The sequence below is a fragment of the Dermacentor silvarum genome, chromosome 2 (genome assembly GCF_013339745.2).
Source record: "Dermacentor silvarum isolate Dsil-2018 chromosome 2, BIME_Dsil_1.4, whole genome shotgun sequence".
Classification (NCBI taxonomy): domain Eukaryota; kingdom Metazoa; phylum Arthropoda; class Arachnida; order Ixodida; family Ixodidae; genus Dermacentor; species Dermacentor silvarum.
In genome coordinates, this window is record NC_051155.1 from 182,930,877 (window position 1) to 182,944,135 (window position 13,259).

General features: G+C 50.4%; 1 protein-coding gene across 1 annotated transcript in view; it reads right to left on the reverse strand.

Moving 5' to 3' along the window:
* Window positions 1-9,501, reverse strand: part of LOC119442250 (growth factor receptor-bound protein 14) — a 191,432-nt gene extending 181,931 nt beyond the window's left edge. The window contains exon 1 of the mRNA XM_037707056.2: window positions 8,922-9,501. Within this exon, the coding sequence (XP_037562984.1) occupies window positions 8,922-9,167 (246 nt within the window). The 5' untranslated portion in view covers window positions 9,168-9,501. The remainder of the gene's footprint in view (window positions 1-8,921) is intronic.
* Between the last annotated feature and the right edge of the window lie 3,758 nt (window positions 9,502-13,259).

Consider the following 13,259-nt stretch of genomic DNA (forward strand, 5'->3'; position numbering starts at 1 on the left):
CTCACCCCCGCACGCTTACAAAATTTCCGGCGTGATTCGCTTTCAGAAAACAAACGCCCCACCGTGTAATTCCACTACAGACGCCGCATACATAACCGCCAGCTGTTGAAACAACTCACAACTTGCAGGACCAAATAAATGTTTTCCTTCCTTCCTTCTTTGACACCTGCGGGCATCAAGACACCCGCGGGAAAGCTACTGAAGCCATTTTCCCGGTCTTTTTGCAGGAATATCCGTGGACCCATACTCGCGAAATTCTGACGTAACTGCCGTCCGCGATTGGCCATATAGTCTCGACCTTGTAGACAGTCGAGTGGGTGCGTGTCACAGAGCTTGCTGCATGCGTCATGCAGTTCTTGCTATGAGCGTCATTCCATATTTTGCGCTCCATCTATAGCAGCATGCCAGGCTTGCATTCAGGTAAACTTCGTTTCCCCCACATGCATTCCCTTCATAGTCCTCGCCCTCCTATTAATCGCACTACAGTCTTAAAACTCCTATTGTACTGCCTTTTTTCGCCCTCGCGTCATCTCAGCGGGACCAAACACCCACTCGACTCGGCGGCAAACACGAATGCGTCCAACAAGCTCGGCAAAGGGCAATCGCCGAGCCCTGAAAGGGTTGCACGCAGAGCAGAGTGACACGCAGGCTCACATAAATCTCCATAAACGCGGCCGCAGCGTACGCCCCGGCTCATCCGAAATACCGTGCAGCAGAGGCGCAGGCTGAAATAGCAGCGTCCTCCGTGGCTGACAGGAATCGGCACACGTCGAATTAGAGCATCCGAAATTCGTGAGGAGGCGGGCGACTCCATTGGAGACGAGGCGATATGACTAATGCACGGAGTCGATGAGCGGTGCGACGACCTAACTGTCGTTTGTTTGATCATAAATGAGTGGTGTATACACTATCGAAGCAATGTCTTGGCGAAGCTGCCAGAGCTGACGTAATTGTCTAATTTCCTTGTTAACAGCCTTTCAATAGCACTGTGCGCTTGCTGGTTACCGGAAATGACGCAAATCACAGACCACGGCCTGCGAGATTTTCAACGCGCCATCTGAGCTCAAAAGTCATGCCGAGAAGCCACGCATGCAGGTTCCCAACGTTCTGAACTCGTGAGTCATTTTCAGCCAGCGGTAACAGCGATGGTTATTTTGTTTGGTTGGTTGGTTGTTTGTTTCCTCCTGTATCGCTATCAAAAAAACGTCTATTCTTACAAGTTTCTCGTGGCGCATCCACTTGTACTTGAAACGCGAATTCTTGCGCGGAGGTTGCTCTATATCGACATATATATCTGAAACCTGTAACCTGCTCAGAACAGGAGTTACAGTGGCGTGCCAGAAAATCCAAAGGCGTGAATTCGGAAACAACTCTGAAAAGAAAGAAAGAAAGAAAGAAAGAAAGAAAGAAAGAAAGAAAGAAAGAAAGAAAGAAAGAAAGAAAGAAAGAAAGAAAGACGGTGATAAACACGAAGGGCGAAACATGCAGGAACCTGGGGGCTCATAATTTGTATCGGGTGCCCGGCGCAGGCAATCGCGGTGCATCTAATTGGTGCCACGGAGTGTTTTCCCTGCATAAGAGGAAAAACAAATGCAAGAAGTGTTGGGAAAAAGGAGAGGAGGTGGGGCGGGGGTGGCGTGCGCGCACGTAGCGGTAAACAACACGCCCCGTGCAGAACGCAAGCGCGCCAGTGCGGAAAGGGTTATACGGGATCAAGAAGCGCATACTGCAGAAAGCCGAAGAAGAAAACACTCCCGAGAGAAATCCGCGCAAAACAACCTGCATGGAAGCGTCCCACACTAAGTAAACACTATATATAGGCGGCGGAAAGACCCGGAGTGTCTGCAGAGAAACTGAGGCGCATAGTGGCATTAGAGTGGTGGCTGTGCACACGGATGTCGCGACGAGACATAGCGTGAAGAGGAAAACGAGGAGCTTCGAGCAATGGAGCACGCAAAATCGCATGCAAAACACGTGGGAGGAAGTTGATTGCCCCAGGCTTTTCCCGCCTAGCGAAGAAGGCGTTACGTCACACAACGAGCGATGACAAAAAATTATGCTTGAAGCTTTTTTTTTTTTCGGAAAGGATCTTGAACACTCTCCTCCGCAGACCTCAGACGTGGCTGAGGAAGGCAGTGTGCGTCATTGCGCGACACGCGATAAAGGACGGGCACCGCGAGTGACGTGCGAAGTGGATGACGTTATGCATGCTCTCCGCTGCAACGCTTCGACACGTTACGACGCGAGGCGTGTTGTTAGCGGGGGGTAACTAAATCACGGCGGGCGACATCCCGTTTCTTCTTAAGATGCTTCGCCGACGAGCTCAGTGAACCGTAATTCAGCGGACGCGCGGTCGGCTCGCCTCGCAGTGAGCACAGCACCAGAGGGCGACGTCCTCGGAAAAAGTATACTGAACGGACGGAGAGATGTCGGCCGTGTGAGAGGACAACGCGAACGGCGATCCCCGGAGTTCCCGGACAGGCACCTGCGTCGCCGTGGCCTATACGCCGTTGTTTTCTGCGGACGAAGTATAATATAAGAAGGAACGCGAAAACGGTCCTGTATTTGCCATTCACGTGCTTCGAGCGATCTGATTGGCCCGAAGCCTCCCACTTATGTAGAGTATATAGGTGCTGCTTCTGGATAACAAGGACAATCAATCAATCAATCAATCAATCAGTCTATCTATCCTAGACAGGAAACTAACGCTGTGCGTTCGAGCACATCTGAAAGGAAGTCATTCTGGAAACAAAGGACACAAAAACGAGCTATAACTCTTGAGACTGCCAAGTTGTCGGGTCCAGTCGCGCATGTAATCGTCCTCAAGTGATTAACGTTCGGGAAGTGCCTGCTGTACCTTTTACATGCTCTGCTTCACAATAATGCAGCGGTTATATACACAGTGGAAGCTATTTGCTGGTGCGCCAGGCAATCAGGAGCGCCATCACGTAAACACGTGCACGCGCACTCCTCGTCCGCCGAGCCCCGAGTACCCAGTGTATATAGGCCTCTACAGATTCCAATTCAGTGCAACATTATTTTTGAGGGAATATATACAAGGAATTGTAACAAGGTTTCAATAACAAGACTGACCAGGACACGATTTCTTCGAGTATATGCGCGTCCTCTTCCCGTTCCGCTTCCTTCAGTGCATGTTTTACATCAACCCGTCCAATCATTTAGTGCCTCTGATCGAACAGGTTGGGTTGACCCGGTTAAAACCAGCGCTCGCAAAAGGCCCGCCGACTGAATTACGAGTCTCGTCTTTCTACTCTGCACGGATAAAAAAAGAAAAAAAAAGAAACGTCTGTTTTTTATTGCAAGACGCATACGAGAGCACTTCTATATACACAGGAGAGTGAGGTGTTCTACATAGATTACCAACGCACCACGTATGTATACACGCCACACAGCCGCCTCGTGAGAACTTGTTATGTAGGCGCACATCACGCTCCAGTAAGCACGGCTTATATACACCGAACGTATACGTTTATTCTTAAATGATTACATATGCATTTGCAAGCGCACGTCTTTCGCGGCAACCTGCGATACGCTTTCGAGCGTAAAAGTTGCGCACCGATAATCTTCGTGTTTTCTTATCTCTTCCTCGTCACCTCTAACGCAGCTCTTGGTTTGCGTCCGAACCACGCGGATGCGATAATCGTTCACAGATCGGCACACACCACGAAAGCGGGCATGGCGTAAGACAAAAAAAAAAAAAAAAAAAAAAAAAAAGGCAGCGGGGTCGATGGTGAGGACCGGGTGCATGCGAGGATGGGAAGTGTAACGAAGATACTGTATCGCTCACCTGCGCTATGTGCGTGTTTGTGCGCGCTGGCAACCATGAAAGCGTGATTATTATGAGTGACCTTCCAAACCTCCGGGCGGAACGTGACCACCACATTTATACTACTTAGGTTCATATGCAACTTTACTATCGTTAAATATGCATTTTAATTACAACCGTCAACTTTTTCCTTCGATATAATTACGCCACAGTTATCCGTGGTTACATAATGCTGAGACAATATGCGAATTTTTAATCGACATCGCGCTGGTTCATCTCTTCTTACAGACATGCGCCACCAATATACCGAACGTATCTCGCCTATATACGTTTATTTCGCCAATGCTTACCCGTTTCATGACTGTCTTTGAACCTCAAGGATTCACTGACCCCATCATTTTCGCCCACTCCTGCATGTTTCGACATTCCTACAAGAGATGCGTAACTGCCTCTGTAGTATTTTTGCATGCTACGAACGCAGCAAGCGCCACCACACGGAACTCTCTGACGTCATCCGAACGGCGGGCCCTGCACGCCACGGCGCCAGTCTATAACTCTCATCATGTACATAGAGCGTTGATGTTATTAGCCTTGTATGGCAGTCATTTACTAAACCATCGAGTTTACCACAGAAAAAAAAAAATACCTCCGAGAGATGGCTACCAGACGTGAGGGACGCGGAGGCGGTGTAGGAGCAGGGCACTGGCCGAGCAAGAAAGGCCGTCGCTATACGCAGTACATTAAAAAAATAAAATAAAAAAAAAAAAAAAAACCTTGTGTCTCCGGTCCGACGGGAAACGCGAGATACATGGCGACGACGACGCGCGCACAAACGGCCCGGCGGGAGCAGTAAACGCCAGTTAACGGTCAATACGTGCCAGGCTGTCCAGCGCACCGCAGCAGGAGTTTATATCGCGTAGTACGCGCGGATGGCGAATGGCTATAAAGCCCCTTGATGCGACGAAGGGAAGGGCACGCCGCTCGCCTGGCCGTCGCGTCGTACAGAATCGAAAATAACCTATATAAGCAGAAAGGCGGAGATGGGAAGACCGGCTGGGTCGGGCGAGGCGATGCGACGATGTCCGCGAAGGGGCGCAGGCTTTTAGGATAGTCAAATGTGACACAGTGTTGCATGTACAAAGACGGCGGCGTTACGACCAGAGGCCACTGGCCCCCGGGCGAGCACGGTATCCGGGGAGGGCTATATACGTCGAATGTGGCTATAGGGAGCAACGGGGTGCATCGTGGCGCAGCAGTCGCGGGCACGGTATATAGTATCGCTGAGATCACGTGCAACTGTAACGGCAGCCCTCCCATACTAACGAATGAAGGACGAGACACCAAGCGGTCCCCAATTCCAGTCGCCGACTATACATATACGGGACTTCCTCATGAAATTATTCACTTACATAACCAGGTTTAGAAACGGCCATACACTCGCGGCGAAAAGAGAAAGTGACAACTCGAAAAGGAGGCAAGCAATGCACGGTAAAGAGGCCTCACCAGGGCGGTGTTATAGTATATCATGCACCAGCGAAAGTAAGGAATGAATTAAAGCTGTCAGTACTGATGGACAGACAAGGCAGGCGCACAAAACAAGGACACGAGAACAGTTAGCGAAGAGGGCAATGTGTTGTCCGTTTCGCTAACCCTTTTCTGCTCCGTGATTTGTACCGCCTCCCCCCGCCTTTCTGATGCCACGAATGTCTACCAACTTGCTCAGCTTCCTGTCGTTCTACAGTGTATTTTAACGTCACGAAAACATCGCTTTAGCAACGGCGCGAATGTTTTTGACGGAGAAGAGTTGCGAATTTTGGTTGCCGGAAGCTACACACGTGCGAGTTTATTGGACACCAATCATCGACCCAAATGGCGTGCATGGTATAGATTGTCGGGCGGCAGCGCATACGAAGTGACATCAAAAGGCAGGTAGCTTTACGAGTGAACTTGCTGAGGAGATATTGATGGGCTGTAGTTGGTTGGCCATTATCGTTTCAGAGGCAGCGCGCTATATAGTTAAGACATGGACGAACACGAACGCTGAATCAAAGCTAGCGGTTTGGGACGAGTCACCGCTGGCTCCCACCGCGAACTTAGGACCGCAAGAAATTCCAACTGGCTTAACGTGTGCAGCGCGCGTCTTAAATTGTGGTCCAATAAGTTCGCGTTGAAGCCAGTGGGGACATCGTCCATAACTGCTATAGCTTTGGTTCAGCACTCGTGTTCGCGTGATTTACCGTTACTCCACGTATTAACGAGTGCGCTGTAGCTGCCTTCGAAACGAAAAAAGCTTCACAAAATTTAACCAATAAGGTCTGAAGCTGAGGCAACCGCAGCGCGTCCTTTCACAGGATCCGCCAAGAATCGGTTTGCGTCATGACGCCGCAAAAATGTCGATGATGCCACGGCTGGCATTTCGAGAACGATTTAAGTATCAAATGAAAACATCCCGTGTTTCCTGCAGCCTTCCCACTTACTAAGCGTAATTTTACGCGTGAGAAGCACGCGTGGCGGAATTTGTACAACTTACGGAACAAATGCGTCAGCACTATAGTTTATCTAGAGATGTCCATGCTCCTCCCTTTCATGTTTCCATCCTTCAACCTGTCGCTACGTTGAGGTACTGGCCGATAGAGCACCGCGTATAGACTAGCTCGCTGACGGTATTTCACGAAGCAATAATTAAGATGACGCGCGTCAAAAGAGATCGCTGTAAAGTACGTACGTCAGAGCCCATAGATTTCAATGCGCATGTCCGTACGCTATAGAGCACCGTAGATTAAAAAAAAAAAAAGATTACAAAACCGCATTGCGCAGGGCGAATGCTCTTTTTCAAATGCCACCGTGTGTCGTCGGCTCTTAATACTATCTATTCACATCGGCGCAGAAGATGCGAGCGATGACGTCCCCCGTTACGCGCTATCACCTTTTCTTTTATTTCGTTGTTCTCAACGCAGACATTGTGCCTGCGTGTGAGCTCGTTAACACATTGCGAGCCCAACTATGGACTTGGCTGCTTTCGCATGCACATAATCATCGTGGACTTTTTATCTTCGTCCTCAAGTTCGGTCTCGTGAGCGTTTTCTATAAAAAGCGTTCGGTCGGCCTCCGTCTCTCAAGTGGTAGATGTGCTGGGCCGGCCCTTCGGTCATCTTGAGATGCCTCTAAGATGTGAATGCGAAGTGAGAGCGAGGTATACCACGGGAACCCATAGGTTTCCCGCGTGATGATGAATATGCGGCTGACGCCGAAGACGACTGTCGGTGGGGCACACGGCACCGCCGAGTTTGTTGATCAACGTGCTTGTGACAAGATGCATTGCTTTTGTTTTTTTCATTTGACGCCATCAGCCTTAACGTAGTTGCGCGCATTATTAGGCGCGTTATTGAGCTGTCACCATAGCTGCAGGTAACGGTAACAAATGGAAACCCTTTTGCTGAAGGAAGCGATGGATTAAAAGATTATCGATACATCAAATTCGCCATATAGCTACTGCCACCACACTGACGTTTAGGAGCAAAAGAGTGGTTCACAAGGAGGCATTAGTTCACTTCGTGCTCGTGTCTCCATTTTATAGTCGCGAAGTTAAAGGAGGCTCTCACGATAGGAAATCAACTGGAAAGTGTTATTAACGTCGCGTTCAATGAAGATTTACAATGCGTTCTCTTCGTGGGCATTTCTATGAACTCTCATACGCACATCGTTGCGCACAACTTATGAAAGAAGAAAGTAATGAAAAAAAAAGAAAAGAAGCGTGCGTAACCGGTGCACGGTCCACATTTCCAAATGCTCTGTGCTCCATGCTGTTCGGCCCCGCATCTGAATTTTCTTTTTTTTCTATCTCTTTAAGATAACACATTGAATCCGACTGCTTACGAGGTTCAGCATCTTGAAAAGATAGTGGGAAATCATTCCACGATCCAGGGCAGTGTTTGAAGCCAGTCTCGCTTGGAATGTTTACGAGCGCCCAACAAGCAAGGAAGCTTCGCGCTGCGTCCCTGTTCGGTCCACTGTCAATAATTAGTGCCAATGATGCAGAAGTAGTATAAATAACTGCCTTACAAACCAAACAGCAGCTATTTGCCTTATGAGAAGAGCTAGCTGTGACCTTTTCTTCGTCGTCGTACTGACGTTAGTCACCCGTGAGAATAGCATCAATACTAAAATGACAAAAACAACATAAACGCACAAGAAAAGGCGGGAAATAGCGGCCTGGGAAATGCGGAGAAGACGCAAAAGATAAAACAGAAAAAGCGCGCGCTCGTCTCAAGAACTTCTGGCTTCGGGCGGGAACGCCACAGGAGATGATGTAGCTTCCTCCTTGAGCTCATGGACAATCACGACGAATGAAAAAGGAAAAGGGGAAAAAAGCGCTAATGCCTAAAAGTCCGGTAAACTGCGGCGGAACGTCCTTGTTTTTCAGTTCGTACAGTGTTTTCATCAACTGCAGCGCATCACTCTCTGGAGAAACATAGAAAAGTAAATGGTGACGAGTGCTGCTATCTTCCTTAATCACGTCCGCGATCCGCCTCAGTAATCGGGAAAAGAACACGTATTTTTACGGTTTTCTACGAGGTTCACAAATGACGCGGATTTAATTATTAAAATTTTTAGCTTACTTATTTTCCACGGGCTACACCAATATGGTTACCTAAACAAATGGCGACAGTTAATTCAATTTAAGCGGTCTCGCAACTAAACAGGAACAATCAACTGCGGATATATTGTCAAACAGCAGCTAAATGGTACTGCAAAGTGTGTGGCTACATATATGAAAGCAGTCGCACGGCTACCTTCGGCGAGAACGCGGATGAACTGCGCAGCTTCGTATTTCCTTATGTGAGCTAATAAATACGGTCAGGCCAAGGTGCTCTATTCTGTCTCGCCTATGTACAACTACTTTTTTTTTTTTTTTCGGCGTCTGCTCCCGGCTTTCCAGACTGGCTGTAGATTGAGAGAACAGAGAGCTTTGCCGACGACCGCGGTAAACGGACCGAAGCAAACCGCCCGATCTCGTTCCCTTTTCTCTCCTTTTTCCCACGCGTCTACGCCGCCGACGGAGAGGGGCCAAGAGACGCGCGCGCGAAAACAAGTCCCCCAAAAGAAGAGAGCCACCAAGAAGAAGAAGGCTAACCTCCTCTAGCCAACGGTTATCGGGCGATGCCTGGCGCGGCGGCGCTTGCTCCGCTTGCTGCAGGGCGTTCAACGAGTCTTTCAAATCCTTGGTGAAGCCCAACGGGTCCTCCTGAAGTTTGGGCGGCGGCGGAGGCTGCTGAATGGGGCAGCTACACAGGCGGCAGTTCCGGGGCACTGACGACGAACAGGGTGGGGCGAGCCGAGCACGATTGGTGGTGGTGGGCCAGCAGCCGAACACCTCCATCTACGCGGCCACACCACGGGTCGTTGTGGACGCTGCGACGGCGCAGCGGAGCCAACGCGCGGCATGCAGCGAGGAGCTGCCGCTGCTGGTGCTACCACTGCCGGCGGCGGTCGGGCGTTGGTGCTGATGCTCACGGTGCGCCGTGCTTGCGAGAGCCTAGGATAGACGCACGCACACGGTAAGTAGTAGTACACACACACGGCACACGGGTACGTTGCACAGCACAAGCACACGGTGCAACGGGCAGGCGGCGAGCTGAATGCGCGTCTGCCAAAGCGGGCGTCCCACTAAACAACACAACGCGCGCGCGCCACGGCGTCGTACGGCAGCAGAGTACACTGGCCCGGCGGTGACGCTTGGCGCTTCGGGCTCCCGCCACCAGGGGTTTGTTTACGTCCTCGGGAAATGACCTTCTGCGTACTAGCGTCCCTAGGCGAGTCGCTAGCAGTGCCTAGCGAATTCCCCGTCGGTACCTAGGTCTATCCCCAGGACGCCTCTCCTCTCTCCGGTTTCCTACGCCCGCCCGGACGGCCCCTCCGTCCGCGTCGAGATGCCGGCGATCGAAGCGCCATTTTGGCCCCTCTCCGCCCAAACTCTCTCGCTGCGGTGCGGCTCGCCCTCGCCATCAGCCACCCTCAACCCGCTCGCGTACCCGCGCGCCGTTTTTCGCAGTGGCAAGCTCTCTCCGGAAGGGTACGCGCACAATAGCGCAGATGAGGCCGCGGTTATTTTTGTGCCCTGGCGACCTTCGTCACTGTGCTGCCCTTTTGCTTCTCGTGGGGGCCACGCAGCATTGCAAAGCTCTCGAGTTTCCCGAGTTGGATTGCGCAGAAGCCGGGCAAGAAGGTTGCTTCCTGCGCGACATATCGGTACATTCGTTTGAATATCGTCGCAAGTTCACCTGACAGTTGTGCCGCGCCTGAAGTTTTCCTTCAGTATCGATATGACTCTCTGAAGTCAAAAGCGATTCATGATCCTTATGACGGGATTTCTCCGATCCGCGGTCGCGTCAACATGTGTAACATGTTGTGTAATAATGTATTATGTGTCGTGTGATGTGTCACATGTGCAGCATGTGTAACACAGAGCACATAAATCAGGCCCAAGTTTTCGGCTTGCAAGACAATGCAGACGTCAAGTTTCCAAAACGTGCAGTGGACCCGGTACTCGAAAATATGGTGTCGAGTGATTAGGGAATTCGCATGCGTAAGCAGAGAAACGTGATAAGCTAAAGAAACAGTGCAATCTCGGCCCGAAATTTCCAGAAAGCAATCTGTGAACTTCCGCGCGTCAGCGTGGAGAAAAAAAAATAATAAAAGAAGAAACTGCAAGCGCACTCGCGCACAATTGTCAGGTTTCATGAATAAACACCCCAGGTGCGGGCTAAGCGTGGTCTGGGTCCGAATCAGTACATGCTTCTGGTCATTCCCGCGGTACTTGTGCAGCCAGGCACTTCGATTGGAATTAATTTAAATTAAATTCTAGGGTTTTACGTGCCACAAGTGGCAATAGTATGTTTATGAGGTACGCCGTAGGAGGGGCCAACACAAGCACGGACCAACAATGGGAGATGTATTTCCTAGAAGGCAGGATACAAGCAAACGTACGAACAAAAAAGTATCCAGGAAATAAATAAACAAAACGAACATTTACAAATTGTTGACTTCAGAGTTGCGGCTTTGCACATACGGTTGTCGGCATCGGCGAAGAAAAGGAGACACTCTCGAAGATAACACGCAGAGGGACAATTGAAACTACAAAGTACGAAGAGCCTAATGAAATGCACAAGCGGACGGGGCAAACGGATATGCACAGAGGTGCACGGGAGACCAAGCTAATGGGACGCACATGGTGACGGCACCGTTGTGCACAGTGTCGCGTGTCGGGATTCTAGAGAGTTACAGGGCACTGTCGAACTCGAACGTTGGTACGAAGCGAAACCACCCTCTCTCTAGCAGAAAGCACGGCTGGCACGGGGCAGACATGGCTTTGCAGTAGAGACGCTCGCAGAGAGACGGTATATAGTCCATAGCTGGAGCTATCTTTCCGGGTCACTTGTCGCGACGGTTACGCCTCAACCACTGTAGTTGTGCTATGGTTTTAGTAGTTATAGCCTAGTAGACTGTATCACATAATCTTCGTTTCCTCGACCCCCCTGGAGTTGTATATAATACAACTGACACCAGCAGTTAGACTTCTGATATTGTCACTGGTGAACGGGGCCAGTCACGCCCATCAGGCTGGGTTTTCGTTTGTAGTAGCGTCCTGACATCACGGCGAGTAGCTTGTATTATAGCCTCCTAGGACGCTATGCTAGTACTTACAGCCCGCTTTCCTCAGACCACTATATCCTTACAAATCGTAAACAGCTGCTCAGTGAGTAGCAGCGAACGACATCCTCGATGTAGCCGACTACTTTTGGTGTCTTGGCAGGAAGGCAAAACATGATTTCGAAGGCTTGATCGACAGCGGTGGCTCCAGCGTCGCGTTCAGATTCATCCCTACGCTATTCGAACTTCAGCTGCCGCATTCAGCGCACGACGCAATATAGCGGCGTCCATTGGATTCCTTGATATTGGCGTAAACAAAGAAGCATTCTGGGAAGAAACAGGAAATACATCAGCCAAGAGTTCCGGTCCGCTCCGTCGATTTTGGCAGCACAGTTTTGGTTGCTCGCGTGGCGGGATCTCGCCTCCGCGAGTGCTCTCAATCTGCCATTGGAAGACTAATCTGGTGCTCCCGATCTGTCACTGGAACAGTCTTGTTCCAAAGAGAGCACAAAGTGTTCCTCCGGAAGTACTTCGAATCTGCCATTGGAATTCGCTATAACATTTGATACCGACTACCACGCCGCACGCAACCGCCGGAGGAGGACCATTGCATTGCTCTGAAATGTCGCGTTCTTCTGTCCTCGAGACCCGTCTATGCACCGTTGTACCTGAAGTGAAGGTGTATATTACGTTCGGCGTCTGCTACAGTTTGGTTTTCGTCTCACCTAACGAGGGCAGGAGCGATCGGCACGTGGTCATCTCGGTTCCCCTTATTTTTCGCGCTCATTGCATGGCTTCGACTTTGGAATCCATGAGGTAGCACACGAGGCTTTATTGGTCGTTTGCCTGTTCCTTAGTTCACGCACTACGTGACGCCTGCGGTTGGAATGATGTTTCACATCATTCCAAGGATGTGAAAAGAAATTCGACCCATTCGACTCCATTCCCTGCAGCAATCTCAGCAACCACCTCCTTTCGTTTCGCCAACACAGTCCTGGGTATAGATGGCAGTCGAAGCCAGGAAATAGCGGAACCGGGCGCTAGGCGTTCCCCTCTGCTCCCACAAAGCACGAGACATGAATGCACCTTCCGCCGCGGAAAGGCCAGGAATATTCGCCGGCTTTTCGAAGTATTTGGAGGCGGCGTTCTGGGCGCACCCATCTTGGGAACCGAGGTGAAGAACAACGATGCCGGCGGCGAGACAAAGCGCTTGACAGCGTGGTTGGGGCGAAGCTCACCTCTTGCCGACCAAGTGCCTTCCAGGAATCCTAGAGGCTGACCCACGGCGCTGACCACCCCCGCAGGGTAAATGGGCTTGTTTTGGTTCACGGACTCACCTAGACGCCGTGAACAACTTTGGGAATCGCTTTTTAAGGGGGCGCCGCGCGAAAGCTTTTTTTTTTTTTTCTGGGCTGTCACTGATTTGCCCCGAGGCGTAAACAGTGTACACGAAAACTAAACCGATTTGATAGCGTGAAACCTCGTTCTTCATGCTCCTTCAAGAGAGTGATGTGTTTCCGAGTGCCCCAGGTCCAGGGCCTCGATCGCTGGCGATGTTTTTCAGGGCCGCACCGATGAATTCTACCAGGTACCTTTGGTCCCAGTAGGTTGTCGCCAGAATTAGCCGTGACGTCAATTGGTCTGGAAAAAAACCGGAGGAGAAGTAAGGGAGCACGTTCAGAGAGTGTGTGGTGTGTTTGTATGACCGACTCGTTTATTCGACATCTGCGACGGAAGAAAAGAAAAGACCATTTTTGTTTTATAATTCAACATAATAGTTGATTTATTTTATTGTATTGAGCTCCGTGGCTGACATGTCAGT